Source organism: Anomaloglossus baeobatrachus, chromosome 1 (genome assembly GCF_048569485.1).
Source record: "Anomaloglossus baeobatrachus isolate aAnoBae1 chromosome 1, aAnoBae1.hap1, whole genome shotgun sequence".
In the NCBI taxonomy this organism is placed as follows: Eukaryota; Metazoa; Chordata; class Amphibia; order Anura; family Aromobatidae; genus Anomaloglossus; species Anomaloglossus baeobatrachus.
Genome location: NC_134353.1, coordinates 597,886,532 through 597,910,793, shown reverse-complemented (window position 1 = coordinate 597,910,793; position 24,262 = coordinate 597,886,532). Strand labels below are relative to the sequence as shown.

General features: G+C 42.8%; 1 protein-coding gene across 1 annotated transcript in view; it reads right to left on the bottom strand.

Moving 5' to 3' along the window:
* The window catches only part of VPS13A (vacuolar protein sorting 13 homolog A), a 368,017-nt gene that overhangs the window by 28,226 nt on the left and 315,529 nt on the right, over positions 1-24,262 (bottom strand). The window contains exon 68 of the mRNA XM_075318171.1: positions 22,843-22,957. Within this exon, the coding sequence (XP_075174286.1) occupies positions 22,843-22,957 (115 nt within the window). The remainder of the gene's footprint in view (positions 1-22,842; positions 22,958-24,262) is intronic.

Genomic DNA, 24,262 nt, shown 5'->3' with positions numbered 1-24,262 from the left:
AAGAGTTATAGGGAAAGGATTCAGCATTTTGGAGAAAAATACAATCAGAAAATCCAATAACCTGACCATAAAATTATTTTTAAAGTGATACAAAAGCCTGACACAGTAGTAATAACCAGCAACATATAATCAATAGTGCCTAATGATATCCATACGATTGTTAAAGCCCTGTGGCATGCGGGTCCCCAGCTCAAATATCCACCTACTCTCTCTTGCAAGCACTTTTTTATGAAAATCTCCCCCTCTCAATGGTTTTTTTACATGCTCTATGCCCATAAAAGAAAAACCGCGTAAATCCCCATTGTGTTTTTTTGAAAAATGACGGGATACTACTGATGCACCAACCATTGGCAAATTGCTAGCATCTGAAAGATGTTTGCGGATTCTGGTTTTAAGGGGGTTCATTGTGCAGCCTACATATTGCATGCGGCATATATTGCAATTAAATAAACTACATTCTCCGTATTACAGTTTATAAAAGAACGGACATTAAACTGTTTTTCATTGGAAATAGATGGAAATATTTTAGACTTATTAGCAAAACCGCAGCACTTACAAATATTAGCACCGCATTTAAAAAATCCTATTGTTTTCAACCAATTGCTAGGGGAGATTTTGTCTGGATCTTTGAACATGCTAGGTGATAATAATGTAGCTAAGGTTGGGGCTCTTTTTGCCACAAAGGCAATATCATTATTTTCCACAATATTTTTCAAAATATCATTCTGAGATAATAACGGAAGATATTTTCTGATAATTTTGACAATAGAATTAAACTGAGGACTATAGTTGGTACTGAAAACTACCCCAGATTTTTTGGAGTCAAACTGTCTTTTTTTCTTAGTAGAATCCAACAGCTTAACCCTATCAATGCCTGCTATTTTTTTCTTGGCTCTCTCCAAAGACCAATTGGGATACCCCCTTTTTTTTAAATTGTTACAAGTTATTTCAATTTCTTCCTCCAATCTATCACTAGATGTGGTATTCCTTTTTAGTCTAATAAGCTCCCCCACAGGAATATTCTGAATGACATGTTTGGGATGACTAGAGGACGCCATTAAAATACTATTGCATGCAGTAGGTTTTTTATAGGGAGATATCAAGACCTTATTGCTATCCAAATCTGCGGTCAATTTTAGGTCCAAGAAGTTTGTTGATACCTCATGACTACTACTCATAAATTTTAGATTGAAATCACTCAAATCCAAATAAGAAAAACAACTTTTCGCAGATGAGAGACTACCCCTCCAAACAAATACCAGATCATCAATAAATCTACCCAGCCAAACAATATTATCCTTGTATGGGTTATCAATGTTAAAAATGAAATTTTCCTCCCACACGGACATAACCAGGTTAGCTAGGGAAGGTGAAAACTTAGCGCCCATACTCACGCCTTGTGTCTGGAGGAAGTATCTCTCATCAAACGAAAAATAATTGTGACCCAAAAGAAACTGAATTGAAGAGACAAACTTCTGGATGGAATCCTCGTAATTACTGTATCTGGACAAATAATATGTGATACATCGTATCGCAATTTGATGGGGGATAGAGGGATATAACCCCACCACATCGCAAGATAGCCACATATAGTCAGACTGCCAGTGAAATTTTTCCATAATCTGTATCATACTTTTGGAATCTTTAAGGTGACTTGGTCTTAATGGCACTAGGGGTTGAAGATAAAAATCCACCCACTCCCCTAGTTTCTCACTGAATGACCCTATCCCAGACACAATAGGTCTGAGAGGGGGAGGAAAAACCTCTTTATGAACTTTGGGGAGTGAGTGGTATATTGGGACAATCGGTGTTTCACAAAAGATAAACTTCTTAATTCTATCTTGATATCTCCCTATAAAAAACCTACTGCATGCAATAGTATTTTAATGGCGTCCTCTAGTCATCCCAAACATGTCATTCAGAATATTCCCGTGGGGGAGCTTATTAGACTAAAAAGGAATACCACATCTAGTGATAGATTGGAGGAAGAAATTGAAATAACTTGTAACAATTTAAAAAAAAGGGGGTATCCCAATTGGTCTTTGGAGAGAGCCAAGAAAAAAATAGCAGGCATTGATAGGGTTAAGCTGTTGGATTCTACTAAGAAAAAAAGACAGTTTGACTCCAAAAAATCTGGGGTAGTTTTCAGTACCAACTATAGTCCTCAGTTTAATTCTATTGTCAAAATTATCAGAAAATATCTTCCGTTATTATCTCAGAATGATATTTTGAAAAATATTGTGGAAAATAATGATATTGCCTTTGTGGCAAAAAGAGCCCCAACCTTAGCTACATTATTATCACCTAGCATGTTCAAAGATCCAGACAAAATCTCCCCTAGCAATTGGTTAAAAACAATAGGATTTTTTAAATGCGGTGCTAATATTTGTAAGTGCTGCGGTTTTGCTAATAAGTCTAAAATATTTCCATCTATTTCCAATGAAAAACAGTTTAATGTCCGTTCTTTTATAAACTGTAATACGGAGAATGTAGTTTATTTAATTAATTGCAATATATGCCGCATGCAATATGTAGGCTGCACGATGAACCCCCTTAAAACCAGAATCCGCAAACATCTTTCAGATGCTAGCAATTTGCCAATGGTTGGTGCATCAGTAGTATCCCGTCATTTTTCAAAAAAACACAATGGGGATTTACGCGGTTTTTCTTTTATGGGCATAGAGCATGTAAAAAAAAACCATTGAGAGGGGGAGATTTTCATAAAAAAGTGCTTGCAAGAGAGAGTAGGTGGATATTTGAGCTGGGGACCCGCATGCCACAGGGCTTTAACAATCGTATGGATATCATTATGCACTATTGATACATTGTTGCATTATATGTTGCTGGTTATTACTACTGTGTCAGGCTTTTGTATCACTTTAAAAATAATTTTATGGTCAGGTTATTGGATTTTCTGATTGTATTTTTCTCCAAATTGCTGAATCCTTTCCCTATAACTCTTATGCATGCTGTATATTGATTAATATGCGGATAGCTTACATGTTTGATTTGCTTTTCTAGCACATGTTTTTAAATCTCTCACACATGTTTGTAATTACCCTGATGGGAGTGAGATGCATATAAGGTTCTATGTATGGAAAGCAGATCAGATTCTGGACCGTGAAGAAGGCGGATTTTACCGCTGAAACGCGTAGTCCTATCTGCGCTATTTTCCTGCGATAATGCTGTTCTGAATTTCTTGGACCATTATATTTTTATGAATTTATGAATAAAAAGAAGGAAAATTTTTTTTAACAGCATCCTGGATTGCTCACGTTATTGCTGGATTCTGCCTTGTCGTTGTTCACATTTGTATGGATGGACTCCTACGTCCTGATCCGGGCACAACGGAGTTAACCAGGTTAGCTGAGGATCCAGGTGATTCACAGGAGTGAGCTGGTCTACATTGTTGGACTCTCATATATATATATATATATATATATATATATATATATATATATATATATATATATATATATATATAATATATATATACAGTTAGGTCCAGAAATATTTGGACAGTGACACAATTTTCGCGAGTTGGGCTCTGCATGCCACCACATTGGTTTTGAAATGAAATCTCTACAACAGAATTCAAGTGCAGATTGTAACGTTTAATTTGAAGGTTTGAACAAAAATATCTGATAGAAATTGTAGGAATTGTACACATTTCTTTACAAACACTCCACATTTTAGGAGGTCAAAAGTAATTGGACAAATAAACCAAACCCAAACAAAATATTTTTATTTTCAATATTTTGTTGCAAATCCTTTGGAGGCAATTACTGCCTTAAGTCTGGAACCCATGGACATCACCAAACGCTGGGTTTCCTCCTTCTTAATGCTTTGCCAGGCCTTTACAGCCGCAGCCTTCAGGTCTTGCTTGTTTGTGGGTCTTTCCGTCTTAAGTCTGGATTTGAGCAAGTGAAATGCATGCTCAATTGGGTTAAGATCTGGTGATTGACTTGGCCATTGCATAATGTTCCACTTTTTTGCATTCATGAACTCCTGGGTAGCTTTGGCTGTATGCTTGGGGTTATTGTCCATCTGTACTATGAAGCGCCGTCCGATCAACGTTGCGGCATTTGGCTGAATCTGGGCTGAAAGTATATCCCGGTACACTTCAGAATTCATCCGGCTACTCTTGTCTGCTGTTATGTCATCAATAAACACAAGTGACCCAGTGCCATTGAAAGCCATGCATGCCCATGCCATCACGTTGCCTCCACCATGTTTTACAGAGGATGTGGTGTGCCTTGGATCATGTGCCGTTCCCTTTCTTCTCCAAACTTTTTTCTTCCCATCATTCTGGTACAGGTTGATCTTTGTCTCATCTGTCCATAGAATACTTTTCCAGAACTGAACTGGCTTCATGAGGTGTTTTTCAGCAAATTTAACTCTGGCCTGTCTATTTTTGGAATTGATGAATGGTTTGCATCTAGATGTGAACCCTTTGTACTTACTTTCATGGAGTCTTCTCTTTACAGTTGACTTAGAGACAGATACACCTACTTCACTGAGAGTGTTCTGGACTTCAGTTGATGTTGTGAACGGGTTCTTCTTCACCAAAGAAAGTATGCGGCGATCATCCACCACTGTTGTCATCCGTGGACGCCCAGGCCTTTTTGAGTTCCCAAGCTCACCAGTGAATTCCTTTTTTCTCAGAATGTACCCGACTGTTGATTTTGCTACTCCAAGCATGTCTGCTATCTCTCTGATGGATTTTTTCTTTTTTTTCAGCCTCAGGATGTTCTGCTTCACCTCAATTGAGAGTTCCTTAGGCCGCACGTTGTCTGGTCACAGCAACAGCTTCCAAATGCAAAACCACACACCTGTAATCAACCCCAGACCTTTTAACTACTTCATTGATTACAGGTTAACGAGGGAGACGCCTTCAGAGTTAATTGCAGCCCTTAGAGTCCCTTGTCCAATTACTTTTGGTCCCTTGAAAAAGAGGAGGCTATGCATTACAGAGCTATGATTCCTAAACCCTTTCTCCGATTTGGATGTGAAAACTCTCATATTGCAGCTGGGAGTGTGCACTTTCAGCCCATATTATATATATAATTGTATTTCTGAACATGTTTTTGTAAACAGCTAAAATAACAAAACTTGTGTCACTGTCCAAATATTTCTGGACCTAACTGTATAATAATATATATATATATATATATACATATATATATATATATATATATATATATATATATATATATATATATATATATATATATATATATATATATAATTATATATATATAAAAAAATAAAATGCTTCTCTAAATAATGTCCATTCTAATTAGTGCTACTTACCACTTTTTTTTTTGCATATATAGCTCTGTTTCTGGTATGTCTCATTTCCTAAGAAAGAGGTTATTCTCTTCAAATTTTAGAATATGCATAGTACTGTTATGCAAAGCTATACATTTAAAGTTTATATACACTTTCACACAGAATTGTTATTAATTACCCATTTGCGTCAAACCGAAAAGATAGTTGTTGTCCCAAATAACAATGTGAATGTTCTAAATGCATAAAATACAGTGACAAGCAAAAGGGTGACAATATTTTGAACTTTTGACTTTCAGGCGCAATATTTCATCATCCACTACAGCTTTGGGCGTGAGACTACCTTAATTTTATTGGCAATCATCTAGGCTATCCCATACCTAAATTTGACTTGCGACTATTTAACATATGAATAATTCTACAGATTGTTATGATGTGGCTCCTTTGTTACTGTTTTGTTCCTGGCATTTGAAAAATCTTTTTCTTCTTGTATACTATAAACTTCAAAAGTCAAGAGGTGGACGTCCAGGCAAAAGATCGGCGTCAAAAAGCCAACTCATCGCAAGGTCTATTTGTTCTGGCACAACAAATTTGGTAGTGGAAGTGGATTGTATGCTTCGTAATAGTGAGATCACAGACGTCCATGTAAGCAATGTGCAACACATGTTACACAGATGTGGAAGGGAGTCCCGAAAAAAGGTGGAGAAGCCTCAGCTTCAATATTATCATAAGAAGCGTTGGCTCCAGTTGGCAAAAAAGTACAAAAATTGGATTGAAGAAGATGTGAAACTGGTGATTTGGAGTGATGAGATGAAAGTCAATAGATTAAGCTCTGGTGGGTGCAAATAGGTTTGGAAGAAACAAAGGAAAGAGAAGCTAACAGATCGAGAAATTCAAGGAACTGTCAAGTTCAGTGGAGGAAGCCTGATGATATGGGGTATTTCACAGCCAAAGACGTTGGATGCTTGACTGGGATCGATGGTGATCTCAATGCTGAGGTATATGCAAGTATCCTACAACACGAGTTTCCTCGTAGACTCGAGTACTATGGGTATGAAAAGGACGACACAGTGTTCCAGCAGGACAACGACATGAAGCATACGTCGAGATTGGCGAAGAAATGGCTCAATGACAATGAAGTATAGGTGCTGGATTGGCCCCCACAGTCCCTAGACCTCAACTCAATCGAAAAGCTGTATACATACCCAAGTAAGTCAACCAATATGCACCAACATTGGTATCGTGTAGAAGAGACCTGGGATCAGATTTTGGTAGACATGTTTGCGTCTGATTGAGAGAATGCCCAGAAGGATTCAGGCAGTGTTGAAAGCCAAAAGGTGGCTTTACAAAATACTAACAAAATAATAAAAATTTAAATGTAGATTTTAAGGAGCAAAACAATAACAATGCAGTGACATCACAAAATTTTGCATAACTAATTATATGCTAAATTGTTCCAACTCAAATTTACGTATGAGATAGCCAAGAAGATAGTCTCAAGTTCAAAGTTGTAGTGGATGGTAAGATATGGAGTCTTAAAATCAAAAGTTCAAAACATTGTTAACCTTTTGCTTGTCACTGTACACTAATATCCTTATATTATAAAAAATGTGCAGATCACAATTTATAAGAAAATACAAATCTACTTTTATTGTGTTACATTCTAAAACGGCATCAAAAAACAAACAACTAATACGGGGAAAAAAAAGCTGGGCAACTCTAAAAAGTCAAGAAAGGTCAGCAAAAAAATAAGAGAAAACCAGACACAAATAAAGTGCTGCTAGGCTCACTTGAAAATTTAAAAGCAACATACATGAAAGTAAAGTATATTCAATCAAAAAATGAGACGCAAGAATATATAGTACAAAGTGTGAGTGCATAGAAACAATCTATATTCAAATAGAAAATAAGAAGAATGTAGAAATTAGGTACAAGTAATACAGGATATGGAAAATCCACCAGGAAAAACATACGTCTGACATGCGTTTCGTCAAACTGCTTTGTCCAGGGCGGTTGCCTCTATTCTAGTCTCAAATTTATCAGCAGCTTTGTTCCTTATTATTACTGTTAGCTTCTCTTATATGTTTCCTATGCCTGCCAGTTCACTGCCCTGACATCTATGGTGATCAGGACAACGCTGTCATATGACCATAGTCAGTTACTATGCTGACGTAATTTTTGACACAGGATCTGAATCACACTGGCGTTGTTTTAAAGTCATATGCCTACACAATGGCCATATACAATGACTATGAGCAGTTGCCACCACAGTCGATATTGATGTCGCATAATAAGTTAAATTAAAGCAGCTGTAAGGCTATGTGCCCACGGGACAATGTACCCGCGGATTTTGCCGCAGAAAACCTGCGGATTTATCTGGATTTTGTAGAAAAATCCACAGGTTTTAGCAAGTACAGACACTAACTATGGGACATGGAGAGAGTCTGTGTCCATGCTGCTGCATGTGCGGCAGTAGGAATATGCTGCGGATGTCCCACAGCTGCACGTAACTGTATGTCAATTATTCCTGCGGAAATACCTGCGGATATCCTGCCTCTCCACTATGGAGATAGAGGCCGGGACTTCCGCAGGTAAGTCGCACGAATGTCCGCAGGTTTACTGTAGATATTTTGCTGGAATCCCACAGCAATGGATAGCTGCGGATTCCGGGGAGCTTCTGCGGGAAACCTGCGGACGTACCTGCGGATATATCCGCGGGTACATAGTTCCGTGAGCACATAGCCTAAATGTGTTTCATGCCATCTTGTGATTGAGTATGTCTGTTAAATAACAGACACTCTTTCCAAATCAACTGCTCTTGACGAAAGCATTTGGCGAAACAAACGTTGGGTGTGGTTTTTCTAGCTATGTGTTCCTCTCCCTGCATTACTTGTACTTACTCTCTATCCGTGCTTCTTATTTTTGTTTGAATGTACTCTTGTGTATGCAAAATTCGTGCTATGCACTCACACTTTGTAATGCCTTTTATTTTTTGGTTTATATATACACTGCTCTAATGTATGTTACTTCATTGCTCTCCACTTGACTTGTATTATCAAAATTTGCCTCCAGTGAGATATATATTTGTCCACTTGCAGTTCACTTATTGTATATCAGTATTCTACCTTTATTAATTTTCAAGTAGGTGACACTTATCTTTTCTCCATAATCAGGTGATGACACTTTTTTGATTTTCAGGGTTGCCCTGTTGTTCCACTAATTTGTTGTGTGTCTGGTTTAATGCTGTTTTATTGTGTAAAGTCAATAAAGTACATTTATATTTTCTTATCAATTTTGTTTAATAAAAGGGTATTCATTTTCTTCCTATATGCAAATGTAAGTAACTTTCTAGATAATCTTCATTAAAAATGTTCTAGCATTTTAAGGCCGCTTTACACGCTGCGACATCGCTAGCGATGTCGCTAGCAATTGCATCTGCACCCGTCGTGCGTGTGACATGGGCGAATCGCTGCCCGTGGCGAACAATATCGATAGTACGCGTCACACGCACATACCTTCCTAACGACTTCACTGTGGCTGGCAAAGAAACTCTTTTTTAAGGGGGAGGTTTGTGCGGCGTCACAGCGACGTCACACAGTGGGCCACCAATAGAAGCGGAGGGGCAGAGAGCAGCCACATTAACGTCACTCCAACCTCTTTGCCGGAGGACGCAGGAACGCTGTTTTTCGTCGTTCCCGGGGTGTCACACGTAGCGATGTGTGGTGCCTCAAGAACGACGAACAGCCTGCGTCCAAAATGAGCAATGATATTTGGGAAAGGAACGAGGTGTCAACAATCAACGATTTTTGACGTTTTTCGGATCGTTAGCGGTCGCTCATAGGTGTGACACGCAACAACGTCGCTAATGAGGCGGGATGTGCATCACGAATTCTGTGACCCCAGTGATATCTCGTTAGCGATGTTGTTGCGTGTAAAGCGACCTTTACTGCTGCAGACTGTCTACTAGTCCTTTATATAGCAGAGTGCTTTGCAGATATGTTACAAATCCCTCATAGCTGCGTTTTGATAGCAGTAGGCAGGGGGTTGAACACTGATCTGCATTGGATAGGCGAAAAAGGATCTTGGAGAACATTGAAAAGGAGGAAAGCACATGAAAAGAAAAATACACATCTGGAGCTATGCTGGTAGATGTAAACAACTAACACCAGCAGAACCGCTACAGTCCTCCCATCCGGCATGCAATATAACTGGGGTCTCAAATGTGCAACCCATATACGGCCCCCAAGGCTCCATTTTGTGACACTTGGCCCCTGAGACTATGGCGTCCAGAGAGTCGGGGGCTGCACATTCAATTCAAATGTATTGCGGTACTGAGAACAGTTTTCTACAGCGCAATATCAATACCAGCCATGGGCCTATCAGATGCCGGCAGTTACAGAGTTACATAGTTACTTAGGTTGAAAAAAGACCTAGGTCCATCTAGTTCAACCTTCCTCCACCAGTTCTACATTTAGTCACTAAGTCATTTATAACCAACAATGTTTTGTGTACTGAGGAAATCATCCAGCCCTTTTTTAAAAGCTGTTATAGTATCTGCCATTACTACCTCTTGTGGTAGGGCATTCCACAGTCTGACTGCTCTAACTGTAAAGAACCCTTTAACGTCTCTGTCATGAGCCGCACTGGCTGTGGAGGATGAAGAGAACACTGTTCTCAAAGAGAGCGAGGTCTCGTGAGAAGTTTTATTATGCATATGTAAAGAATGACAGAATGTGGACATTGTTAAAAGATGGGACCAGGATGGAGGCATTACTACAAGAAGGGCACAAAGATGGGAGACATTACTACAAGACGGGGACATTACTACAAGGTGGGACCAGGATGGGGACATTACTAAAAGAAGAGGACCAAGATAGGGACATTATCACAGGAAGGGGACCAGGAGGAGGACATTACTACAAGATGGGGACCAGGATGGGGTACTTAACTACAAAAGGGGGGCCAGGATGGTGACATTATTATAAGAAAGGGACCAGAATGGGGACATTGCTACAAGAAGGAGACTAGTAAGGGGACATAACTACAAGATGGGAGCCAGGATGGGGGACATTATTACAAGAAGGAAACGGGTGGGACCATTATTACAGGTCAAGGCATATGATTACAGGATGAGGGACATTATTACAGGATTGGGTTCATTATTACAGGGCAAAGACCATTATGAAAGGACTAGGGGTTTATTACAGGACAAATGACATTATTACAGAATAATTGGCCACTATAAATGCTGTTTTTTGTAACAACTGAAATATAATGTTCATTTCATTTATTTGGGGGGGGGGAAGGGGGGGACACCTGAAGCTCTACTGACAAGATATGGATTTGGTACTCTGTGGAAGGCAGGAGGGCAGTGTAGGCATGAACTGAGAAGTATATTCTGCATGGTCAGAGATTTCCATGTAATTAATTTTTTTTAATTAATGTAAGCAGTAGGTGGCCATGGATGACCAGGAAAACGTATTTGAAAAATAGTATGCACATTTCATTTTTCTAAAGCTAATAAGGATTATAATTTTCTGGTATTGGCTTAATTTAAGAAAAAATAAATGTAACAGAACAACAAAATCTGGACAGAAATCTAATTCCATACAATGAGGATTTGAACATAAATGACAAAAGAGGGCAAGTAACAAAAAAAAGATGTCTGGCGTAGCTTAGTGCTATTTATTTCCTTTTATGGAATGAAAAAAAAAAGTCTATGCCTGAAGACAATAACAAATTCAAATCGTTTAAAATATAGTATTTATTTTACAATACAAGCCTTTATAAAGCAAAGCCAAAAACAAGCAATGAAAAACACAAAGGTTATAAATGAAATGTAACTAAAGGATATACAGTGAAATGTAAAATAAATGAGCAGAAAATAAATGCAGTGACCTGACCACACAAGTTACAGGACAGATGTATAGCATTCTTTAAAATAGAAATATTGTACTATTTGCCACCTTATTTCTATATACCTGTAGCTTTGTGATTTATGTTTCAGTATGTGTACACATCCAATATTAACAGGGTATATGCGAATCATTAAAGGAATTATCTACTATATGTTTGGCACACAAAATAATAAATAACTTAGGTCGGTTTCAGACGACCTTACACAAACTAGACAATTTTTATTTGGTGAAAAAAAACGGCCTATTGTACTCTGTATTCCATCCATATGTCCATTGTTATAAGTCAGGAGTATATAAAATGTACAGGACAAAATAGACAAGATGTGGGCAATAGCTTCAGACGCCAAACACTGCCATCCAACGTCGTCACTTCCGGTCCTGTGGCTGGCAGTGATGTACAACACCGGGCTATGTAATAGTAGCGTTCGAGGATAATAAGCTGTCGTATTTACCTTTAATGTGATATACGCTCCCCAAATACGGCTGACCATCAATTTTTGTAAGGAACTTTGCTAATCATTTTATTTTTTCAACATGGATTTATTTTCTCTAAAGAAGCCAGCATCATTTATTTCTAAATAGTACCATTTGGTTTTGCCTCTCCTTATATATGAACCCTCAGTTATGATAAGTAATATTTATACTAGAGGCATACTCTTTGTGCATTATGGATTATGTATAGTATTTCCTTTATCTACACGGTCTTGACAATATACAGCGTGGACGGATTATTTCCCCTCTGTCTGCGGTATATTACTCCTTTTTTGGCAAATAATTTCACCTACGAACCTCCTTGGTTATTTCTCTATGAGCCCTCATACAAAATGATCTTGTCATTTGTGTATGCCTTTTTTCTATATAAAAATGGTGAATACACGTGACTGCCAAATCAATGTATAAACAAAACAAAACAAAAATGAAAGTCAAATCACAAATATGGATTATATTAGCAGATGAGAGTGTTGTATTTACTCCTTGCGCCACAACTGTATCCATCTTTGTACAGATAGCAGGAGGCTGGCAAGGATAGAAATATGTGCCCATATGATCTATATAATGCACAAGGATTGCAAGGAAATGTAATGTGGGACAGTGACAAAAATAATGAGAGACAAAATGTGGAGACATACTAGCTATAAAATATACATATCTTTTCTTTTTTTTGCTGAACTGACTTAATTCCAAACCATTGATCCCGTTACATTTTTGTTAACTAATTAAAATATATTAACAACTCTGTACTGAATAATTTATTGTTTTGATAGGGCTCAAAGCACTAATTCTCTGGCACAGACAAAGTAGCAAATGGAATATATTGGCACTATGCATCCATTACTAGAAAGAACCCACTGCACACAGTCACACCATAAGCTAAAAAATGATGAAAGGCTTCCAAAACTGGACATTTACTGTAGATGGCTGAAGGCAGAACGCTGATTTGGGAGTCAGGGCCCTCTCCCAACTACCCCATACACATGGACGCTTGGCTCGGTCAGTGATTGTAATTTTCAACTGGGGATACAAGACAAAGCCACTGCCTGACACCATAGCTCCTCCTAAAAGGATTGGCCGCATGCATTCAAAGTGAACATTAGCTCTCATCAGAGAGTCAGGATACACACATAAATACTTGATTGTCAGCTAATCTCATCCTTATTGGTGAATTCAGACAACTTTAATACAATGTAGCACACTGGCTCAGTGATTAGCACTGTTGCTTTCTAGCGCTGGGTTCAAATCCCACCATGGACATTTGCAAGGGGTTTATATGTCAAAAACATCTCTATCCTCACCTACTGTATCCTCCACCCATCCCTTGTAGACTGAGCCCTCGCAGGCAGGATCCTCTTTCGTGTTGTACCGGTCTGTGCCTTGTTTTGTTGATGATTATTTTACTTGTCCCTACTATTAAAAAATAAAATGTATATGGATTCCTAACGTTTCTTTAGTAGTGATTGAAGACCGCTAACATATTTGTTAAAGGGCAAGTCTTCTCTCCGAACGTTATGACATAGCACTATGATATTATGGGTGTAGATCTTACTTCAAGGATTCCTACCAATTCTGAGAATGAAGGTGAAGTAGCATTGGTGTAGCAGTGTTTAGTACACACTAGCCCCAGGCAACCTGCTGGGCATGAAACCACATTGTGACTCATTTTAAGTGAATGGGGCACCGTGGGTTACCTGCACAGCTGTCCTGCATCCCCTTCATTCTTGAAATGGTAGTGGTTCAACAGTGAAAAATAGTGATCCAACTGCTGTTATTAACCCCTTCACGACCTTGGACGGATCTATCCGTCCAGGATCGTGTCCCGTTAAGCCCCGCCCCCTGCCGCGGGCAGGCGGCGTGGATCGGCAAACATATCAGCTGTTTTCAACAGCTGACATGTGTGCCTGCTAGCCGCGGGTGGAATCGCTTCCACCCGCGGCCATTAACCCCTTAAATCTTGCCGCCAAAGTCTGGCAGCAAGATTTAAATGCGCGCGGCCATGTTTCTTACTTACCGCCGCCCCCACCGGAAGTCACGTGTGTTATCACGTGACTATCGGTGGTTGCCATCGTAGCACAGGGTCATGTGATGACGCCTGCTGCTATGATCTTTCACTTTCGTTTTCCCTCGGCCGAGAGCAGAGGGAAAACCAAAGTGGGTGAATCTGCTGTTTACAGCTGTATTGCTGTGATCAGCAGATAGATAATAGCGATCGGATTGCTGATCGCTATAGCCCCCTAGGGGGACTAGTAAAATAAAAAAAAAAAAGTTAAAAAAAGTTTAAAAAAAAAACAAACCTAAAAGTTCAAATCACCCCCCTTTCCCCCCATTGAAAATTAAAGGGTTAAAAAATAAATAAATATACACATATTTGGTATCGCCGCGTTCAGAAATGCCCGATCTATCAAAGAAGGGAATTTTGTTTACTTACCGTAAATTCCTTTTCTTCTAGCTCCAATTGGGAGACCCAGACAATTGGGTGTATAGGCTATGCCTCCGGAGGCCGCACAAAGTATTACACTAAAAGTGTAAAGCCCCTCCCCTTCTGCCTATACACCCCCCGTGCTCCCACGGGCTCCTCAGTTTTGGTGCAAAAGCAAGAAGGAGGAAAAAGAATTATAAACTGGTTTAAAGTAACTTCAATCCGAAGGAATATCGGAGAACTGAAACCATTCAACATGAACAACATGTGTACACAAAAAAACAGGGGCGGGTGCTGGGTCTCCCAATTGGAGATAGAAGAAAAGGAATTTACGGTAAGTAAACAAAATTCCCTTCTTCTTTGTCGCTCCATTGGGAGACCCAGACAATTGGGACGTCCAAAAGCAGTCCCTGGGTGGGTAAAATAATACCTCGTAAGAGAGCCGTAAAACGGCCTCTTCCTACAGGTGGGCAACCGCCGCCTGAAGGACTCGTCTACCTAGGCTGGCATCCGCCGAAGCATAGGTATGCACCTGATAGTGTTTCGTGAAAGTGTGCAGGCTCGACCAGGTAGCCGCCTGACACACCTGCTGAGCCGTAGCCTGGTGCCTCAAAGCCCAGGACGCGCCCACGGCTCTGGTAGAATGGGCCTTCAGCCCTGAGGGAACCGGAAGCCCAGCCGAACGGTAAGCTTCGAGAATTGGCTCCTTGATCCACCGAGCCAGGTTTGATTTGGAAGCCTGTGACCCTTTACTCTGGCCAGCGACAAGGACAAAGAGTGCATCCGAGCGGCGCAGGGGCGCCGTACGAGAAATGTAGAGTCTGACTGCTCTCACCAGATCTAACAAGTGCAAATCCTTTTCACATTGGTGAACTGGATGAGGACAAAAAGAAGGTAAGGAGATATCCTGATTGAGATGAAAGGGGGATACCACCTTAGGGAGAAATTCCGGAACCGGACGCAGAACCACCTTGTCCTGGTGAAACACCAGGAAAGGGGCTTTGCACGACAACGCTGCTAGCTCAGACACTCTCCGAAGAAAGGTGACTGCTACTAGGAAAACCACTTTCTGCGAAAGGCGTGAGAGAGAAATATCCCTCATTGGCTCGAATGGTGGTTTCTGAAGAACCCTCAGCACCTTGTTCAGATCCCAGGGTTCTAACGGCCGCTTGTAAGGAGGAACGATGTGACAAACCCCCTGCAGGAACGTGCGTACCTGTGGAAGTCTAGCTAGGCGCTTCTGGAAAAACACAGAGAGCGCTGAGACTTGTCCCTTAAGGGAGCCGAGCGACAAACCCTTTTCCAGTCCAGATTGAAGGAAGGACAGAAAAGTGGGCAAGGCAAAAGGCCAGGGAGAAAAACCCTGAGCAGAGCACCACGACAGGAAAATTTTCCACGTCCTGTGGTAGATCTTGGCGGACGTTGGTTTCCTAGCCTGTCTCATAGTGGCAATGACCTCTTGAGATAATCCTGAAGACGCTAGGATCCAGGACTCAATGGCCACACAGTCAGGTTGAGGGCCGCAGAATTCAGATGGAAAAACGGCCCTCGAGACAGCAAGTCTGGTCGGTCTGGTAGTGCCCACGGTTGGCCGACTGTGAGATGCCACAGATCCGGGTACCATGACCTCCTCGGCCAGTCTGGAGCGACGAGGATGACGCGGCGGCAGTCGGCCCTGATCTTGCGTAACACCCTGGGCAACAGTGCCAGCGGAGGAAACACATAAGGGAGCTGAAACTGCGACCAATCCTGAACTAAGGCGTCTGCCGCCATAGCTCTGGGATCTTGAGACCGTGCCATGAACGTCGGTACCTTGTTGTTGTGTCGGGACGCCATGAGGTCGACGTCCGGCACCCCCCAACGGCAACAGATCTCCTGAAACACGTCCGGGTGAAGGGACCATTCCCCTGCGTCCATGCCCTGGCGACTGAGATAATCTGCTTCCCAGTTTTCCACGCCCGGGATGTGAACTGCAGAGATGGTGGAGGCCGTGGCTTCCACCCACATCAAGATCCGCCGGACTTCCTGGAAGGCTTGCCGACTGCGCGTGCCGCCTTGGTGGTTGATGTATGCCACCGCTGTGGAATTGTCCGACTGAATTCGGATCTGCTTGCCTTCCAGCCACTGCTGGAACGCTTTCAGGGCAAGGTACACTGCCCGTATTTCCAGAACATTGATCTGAAGTGAAGACTCTTGCCGGGTCCACGTACCCTGAGCCCTGTGGTGGAGAAAAACCGCTCCCCACCCTGACAGACTCGCGTCCGTCGTGACCACCTGCCAGGATGGGGGTAGGAAGGATTTCCCCTTCGATAATGAAGTGGGAAGAAGCCACCACCGAAGTGAAGCTTTGGTCGCCTGTGAGAGAGAGACGTTCCTGTCGAGGGACGTCGGCTTCCTGTCCCATTTGCGAAGGATGTCCCATTGAAGAGGACGCAGGTGAAACTGCGCGAAAGGGACTGCCTCCATTGCTGCCACCATCTTCCCCAGGAAGTGCATGAGGCGCCTCAAGGGGTGTGCCTGACCTTGCAGGAGAGATTGTACCCCCTTCTGTAGCGACCGCTGCTTGATGAGCGGAAGCTTCACTATCGCTGAGAGGGTATGAAACTCCATGCCAAGATATGTCAGCGATTGTGCCGGTGTCAGACTTGACTTTGGAAAATTGATGATCCACCCGAAACTCTGGAGAGTCTCCAGAGTAGCGTCGAGGCTGTGTTGGCATGCCTCCTGAGAGGGTGCCTTGATCAGGAGATCGTCCAAGTAAGGGATCACCGAGTGACCCTGAGAGTGGAGGACCGCTACTACAGTAGCCATAACCTTGGTGAAAACCCGTGGGGCTGTTGCCAGGCCGAACGGCAGTGCCACGAACTGCAGGTGTTCGTCTCTTATGGCGAAGCGCAAGAAGCGCTGGTGCTCTGGAGCAATCGGTACGTGGAGATAAGCATCTTTGATATCGATCGATGCAAGGAAATCTCCTTGGGACATTGAGGCGATGACGGAGCGGAGGGATTCCATCCGGAACCGCCTGGTCCTTACGTGTTTGTTGAGCAGTTTCAGGTCCAGGACAGGACGGAAAGACCCGTCCTTCTTTGGGACCACAAACAGGTTGGAGTAAAAACCGTGGCCCTGTTGCTGAAGAGGAACAGGGACCACCACTCCCTCTGCCTTCAGAGTGCCCAGCGCCTGCAGAAGAGCCTCGGCTCGCTCGGGAGGCGGGGATGACCTGAAGAATCGAGTCGGGGGACAAGAGGTGAACTCTATCTTGTAACCGTGAGACAGAATGTCTCTCACCCAGCGGTCTTTTACCCGTGGCAGCCAGGTGTCGCAAAAGCGGGAGAGCCTGCCACCGACCGAGGATGCGGATTGAGGAGGCCGAAAGTCATGAGGAAGCCGCTTTGGTAGCGGCACCTCCGGTGGTCTTTTTAGGACGTGACTTAGACCGCCATGAATCAGAGTTCCTTTGACCTTTCTGAGACCTTTTGGACGAGGAGAATTGGGACCTGCCAGCGCCCCGAAAGGACCGAAACCTCGACTGCCCCCTCCTCTGTTGGGGTATGTTCGGTTTGGGCTGGGGTAAGGATGTATCCTTTCCCTTGGATTGTTTGATGATTTCATCCAAACGCTCGCCAAACAACCGGTCGCCAGAAATTGGCAAACTAGTTAAGCGCTTTTTGGAAGCCGAATCTGCCTTCCATTCCCGTAGCCACAAGGCCCTGCGGAGTACCACCGAATTAGCGGATGCAACCGCCGTACGGCTCGCAGAGTCCAGGACAGCATTAATAGCGTAAGACGCCATTGCCGACGTCTGAGCGGTTATGGACGCCACCTGCGGCGCGGAAGTGCGTGTGGCTGCGTCAATTTGCGCTTGACCTGCTGATATAGCCTGTAGCGCCCATACGGCTGCGAATGCTAGGGCAAAAGAAGCGCCGATAGCTTCATAGATGGATTTCAACCAGAGCTCCATCTGCCTGTCAGTGGCATCTTTGAGTGAAGCCCCATCTTCCACTGCAAGAATGGATCTAGCCGCCAGTCTGGAGATTGGAGGATCCACCTTGGGCCACTGAGTCCAACCTTTGACCACGTCAGGGGGAAAGGGATAACGTGTATCCTTAAGGCGCTTAGAAAAACGCTTATCTGGACAATCATGGTGATTCTGGACTGCCTCTCTGAAATCAGAGTGGTCCAGAAACATACTCGGTGTACGCTTGGGAAACCTGAAACGGAATTTCTCCTGCTGAGAAGCTGACTCCTCCACCGGAGGAGCTGAGGGAGAAATATCCAACATACGATTGATGGACGCAATAAGGTCGTTCACTATGGCGTCCCCGTCCGGAGTATCAAGATTGAGAGCGGCCTCAGGATCAGAATCCTGATCAGCTGTCTCCGCATCATCAACCAGAGATTCCCCCCGCTGAGACCCTGAACAACATGATGATGTCGAGGGAATTGCCAAGCGAGCTCGCTTAGTCGGTCTGGGACTGGGGTCTGTGTCAGAGCCCTCAGCCAGGTTTCTATGAGAATCCCCGGGGGGACATTGTTGGTCCAACTGAGGGGGGCCAGGGAACAATGATTCAACAGAGTCCCTGTGCTGAGATACCGGTCTGGACTGCAAGGCTTCTAGTATCTTAGCCATAGTCTCAGAGAGTTTATCCTTAAAGACTGCAAACTCCGTCCCTGTCACCTGGACAGTGTCAGCAGGTGGAGCCCCCTGGGCCCCCCCTAGCAGAGGCTCCGGCTGAGTAAGTGCAGCAGGGGCCGAGCAGTGCACACAGTGAGGGTCAGTGGAACCTGCCGGTAGCGGCGTCGTACATGCGGCGCAGGCAGCATAGTAAGCCTGTGTTTTGGCACCCCTGCCTTTTGTGGGCGCCATGCTATTGTCTTCCCTGAGTAACACAATAGGGAATATAGCCAGAAATCAACTGTGCACTATACAGTGTAAAATATATACCATAAACATATAATTACACTTATGCACAATGGGGCTAGCACCACAGGTGCTGCTTATCACCCGCTTAAAGCGGTTGTGAGGCCACCAGAATCCCTGCCTGGGTCTCCCAGAATTTGTCCCCCTCTGCAGCGTCCGAGGAGCTGACAGGAATGGCTGCCGGCGTCCTGAGGAGAGGAGGGAGCCGTGGGCGTGACCCAGAAAGTGCGGGAATTGGTGCCTCACAGTGCACAGTGAGGGGGGTGGAGTATGCAAAGCATGCTCCAGCCCTCACTGCTGCTCGTCTGTACAGCGTCCCGCCCTTCCCCTGCCTGTCAGGGCTGTGGGCGGGAGGAGGAAACACTAGGCCGTACAAGCCGGGGACTCAAGTAATAAGCGCGGCTGCCATAAAAGCGCGGCCGCACGGAAGTCCCCGGCGCACTACAAGTCCCAGCCGCGCCTCAGTGTTAAAACATGGCGGCGGCGGTAGTGCGGTAGTCCCCCTACATAAACACACTCAGCGACGCTGAGTGTAATGGCACATTAACCCGGTCAGCGCCGCGGTCCCCGGTGGACTAGCACACCCAGCAATGCTGGAGTGTTGCTGTGCGCGGTCCCCACAGGGACACAGAGTACCTCCAAGTAGCAGGGCCATGTCCCTGAACGATACCCAGCTCCTATCCAGCAGGCTCCCAGGAGTTGTGGATGAAGCACGGCCTCAGTGCCTGGAGACCGATAGGATCCCACTTCACCCAGAGCCCTAAGGGGGATGGGGAAGGAAAACAGCATGTGGGCTCCAGCCTCCGTACCCGCAATGGATACCTCAACCTTAACAACACCGCCGACAAGAGTGGGGTGAGAAGGGAGCATGCTGGGGGCCCTATATGGGCCCACTTTTCTTCCATCCGACATAGTCAGCAGCTGCTGCTGACCCATCTATGGAGCTGTGCGTGCATGTCTGCCTCCTTCGCACAAAGCATAAAAACTGAGGAGCCCGTGGGAGCACGGGGGGTGTATAGGCAGAAGGGGAGGGGCTTTACACTTTTAGTGTAATACTTTGTGCGGCCTCCGGAGGCATAGCCTATACACCCAATTGTCTGGGTCTCCCAATGGAGCGACAAAGAAATATAAAATCAATTAATCTGATTGGTAAACGGCGTAGAGGCAAAAAAATTCCAAACGCCAAAATTACGTTTTTTGGTCGCCGCACGTTTTACGCAAAATGCAATAACAGGCGATCAAAACGTAGCATCTGCGCAAAGATGGTACCATTATAAACGTCAGCTCGAGACGCAAAAAATAAGCCATCACTGAGCCATAGATCCCAAAAAATAAGAACGCTACGTGTTTCGGAAAATGGCGCAAAACGTGCGCCACTTTTATTGGACAAACTTGTGAATTTTTTTTAACCCCTTAGATACAAGTAAACCTATACATGTTTGGTGTCTACAAACTCGCACCGACCTGAGGCATCACATAGATACATCAGTTTTATCATATAGTGAGCACTGAATAAAACATCCCAAAAACTATTGTGCGATCACACTTTTTTTGCAGTTTTTCCACACTTGGAATTTTTTTGCTGTTTTCCAGTACAATATATGGTAAAACCTATGGTTTCATTTAAAAGTACAACTCATCCCGCAAAAAACAAGCCCTCATATGGCAAGATTGACGGAATAATAAAAAAGTTACGGCTCTCGGAAGAAAAGGAGCAAAAAACAAAAACGCAAAAACGGAAAGTGCCCGGGGGCTGAAGGGGTTAAAGGGAATCTATAACGTTGGATAATGCTATTAATCTGCAGATATAAGAAAGTGTGGCACTGGAAGAGAATTAACTTTATTCTTCTTGGTAACTGCCAGCTTTTAGTCATACAGACGTGTTGGTGCAGCAGCTGTACACATGCTCTGGTACTTAGACAGCTGACTTCTGCAGTGATGCACTGCAAAACTAACTGCTAATCAAAGTGCTGAGGCATGCATACAGTTTCCACTCACTGTGCACTAAACGGTGACTGAAGCCATGCCACCATACTTCTATGACTGAAAGTCAGCGGCTCCTGTGAGAAATAAAGTTCATTTTCTCCCGTTTGTCAGACTTTCAGTACAGCAACCAGCCACCTTTCTACCGCTATTAACCTCCAGATTAACCCTATATCTACAGGATAATACCAATATCTGATGTCACAGGTTCACTTTAAGAAATTAAATAACTTCGAATACTCAACCTAAACGTTATAAAAAAAAAAAAAAAAAAGTTTTTCACTTTTTGTGAAGCTGCATAACAATCAACTTAGAAACAGGAGAACCTTGAAATAAAAAAAGATTAACCCAATTGATCCACTAAAGGGGTTGTAAGCTTACTTGCTGCATCCTCTATACCACTTTTTTCTCTATTTTTATTTGTTGAGCACAAGGCCTTAATATAATAATATAGGTAATCAAGGCCTTGTGCTCAACAAATAAAAATAATAGAGATAAAAAAAAGAGAAAAAAGTGGTATAGAGGATGGAGCAAGTAAGCTTCCTACCCCTTTAGTGCATCAAATGGGTTAGCCTTTTTTGATTGGGATTTCATTACTATAATAATAGGCGTAATATCTTGACTTTTTGTATGCACAAATTCTAATAAAAATGAATATATTTTTGAAATTGACTCAAGGTCCTCCTGTTTCTAAGTTGTTGTTGGAGTCATAAGGTATCAAAATAACGGACTTTTTTAAACTTTTTTGGTTTGCATAACAATCAAGTTGAAAACACTTAGGAAAAAAAGCTTCTCCTGAAAATAAAGAAGTATTAAACAAATATGGTATCACAAAGTGGAAACAGTTGTAATGAGCTGTTCTTTCAATAAAACTTCAGAATACAAATAAGAAACAAATAATTTCATATTGCAAATATTTTGTTTCGGCACATTATCTTACAAAAATTAATATTGGAGATAAAGTTGGGTAGCAAAAAAAAAAAGACTACAGATAATCTTTCATTTTAGGGAATAGTTATTACCAAAAAAATAGGATAATATTTAGTCTTCAAAAGATACCAACAGGGTGCAGCAAAACGCTGATATTTTGATTACTGCTAAACATAAACATCAGTACATAGTGTAAAAATTAAAAAAATGAGTTTTCAGAGAGCTCCTTGAATTTGATTTGCTTACTTTGCCTTTGTGTAACAATAATAAGTCCAGTAATAAAATATATATGTTTTTCTCTACTTTTCTAGGACCATTTGCTGCCACTAAATTTATCTTCAATAAATCATGTGTCATAAAAATTTATCTTCAATAAATCATGTGTCATAAACAGCTGAATGCGATTGTAAAAAAAAAGCGAAGCGTTTGACCGATAAAAAAAATATGTTGCTTTGCTTACTTTTTCCTACAAATGTTTTATAAAAGTTTTTGGCTTGCTTTGTCCACATTAAATACACTCTAACTAAAATAATACAAATTCTTTTTGCATAGAAAGCTTACAAAAGTGTTACAGTAAGGAATACAAATACTGTTGGGACATAAACAGAATAGAGGCAGAACAGATCCTTAGTTTATTCTAGCCTAGTGCTTCCAAAGTGTTGGCCTGATAAAGGGTTCTGACAGCTATAAATTCCCTGAGCGCCTTCATAGCAAATACTGCATGAAAGTTTTGGACAGTCAGTTGAGGCACGAGCACTACAAGGTTTTTATGTAACATACTAAAAAGAAAGTTCAATACAGAAACCTTTGTGACATAGAGCATGTAATATCTCTCTGCATCTTCTCTGAAGGATTATGGATTCTCTCTACAACTGAATTGCCATCACCTGTAGCATTTGGCTTCCAGTGCCTTCCCTCATCCTATATGGTCGTATGACACCGTCTTCATGAAGAAATCGAGGAGGACGCAGGCTCTCCACCTCATCAGAAGTGTCAGTAGCTCTGGAAAGAAGATGCAATCACAGCATGAGTACTTCACTTTGACATTTAATTTTTTTTTTTTTTAAATGCACTGACTAAGGATAATAAATAGGTCAGTATATGATAAACAAGTGATAGTAGGCTTGGATCTATGAGGTCTTATGGTGTGACAAGAATCAATAATACTAGTGATTGCTGTTGGCCGGTATAGACCTGTGTACAATATACAGTGGAACCTTGGTTAACGAGAACAATCCGTTCTGGGAGTGTGCTTGTTAACCAAGTTACTCGTTCGGCCAAGCAAGATTTCCCAAAGGAAATCATTGCAGTGCAGACAATTTGTTCCACAACTTGTTAAATATCCCATGCTGCTCCCCTATTGTGCCATTCCACACACGCACAAACACACACGCACACACACATACTATGCTCATTTTACCTTCCGCTCCATCGCCGGTCTCCTGGAACTTGCTGTTCTCCGGTATGGGCTATGTATCGGGTTACCATCGCGACGAGGGCGGAACTTCCGCTGCCAGAGCGCTGACGTCAAAAGCAGGACCCGCTAGCCTCTGATTGGCCAGTGCGTTGCCGTTGAGTAGCGGTGACAGCCGAAGTTCCTGCCTCGTCGCGTTGGTTGCGGATACACATCCTGGAGAAGCGAACTACAGGATCCAGGAGGCCGGCGATGAAACGGAAGGTACACATATTATGCTCACCTTACCTTCTGTTCCATCGCCGGCCTCCTGGGTCTTGTAGTTCTACAAGAACCATGAGGCCGGTGATGGAACGGAAGGTAAGGTGAGCATAATACTGTATGTGTGTGTGTGTATTTGTGTGTGTTTGTACGTGCTTGTGTGTGTTTGTGTGGACTGCAAGAGTGGGTTAGAGCTCGGTGGATGTACGGAACCGGAAGTGTGTACGGTGAGTATTTTGCTTGTACAGCAAAAATTTCTTGTAAACCGAGTTACAAATGTACAGAAAGCTTTGCTTGTTAAGCGAAATTCTCGTTAAGTGGGTTACTCGTTAAGCGAGGTTCCACTGTAATAAGTTCTGTTGAAAATAGTCTCCCCATAGCTGTGCCTCTCCAAACACTAGGGGGCACCTGGTGATGGCCCAGTTCAAAGTTTGAGAAACACTGTGCTAAATAAATGCAGCAGACCCTAAAGTAACCCTCCACCCTTGGACTGAAAAGTGACTCAACCTTTCTCATTTTTAACCACCTTAACTGGTGTCCTGTTTTCCTCCATCTGCCTCCTCAGCACAGATTGGCATTCTGCGTTTCCTGCTTCCAAGATGACCTCTCTAATTACATAGGGAGTGCAGTGG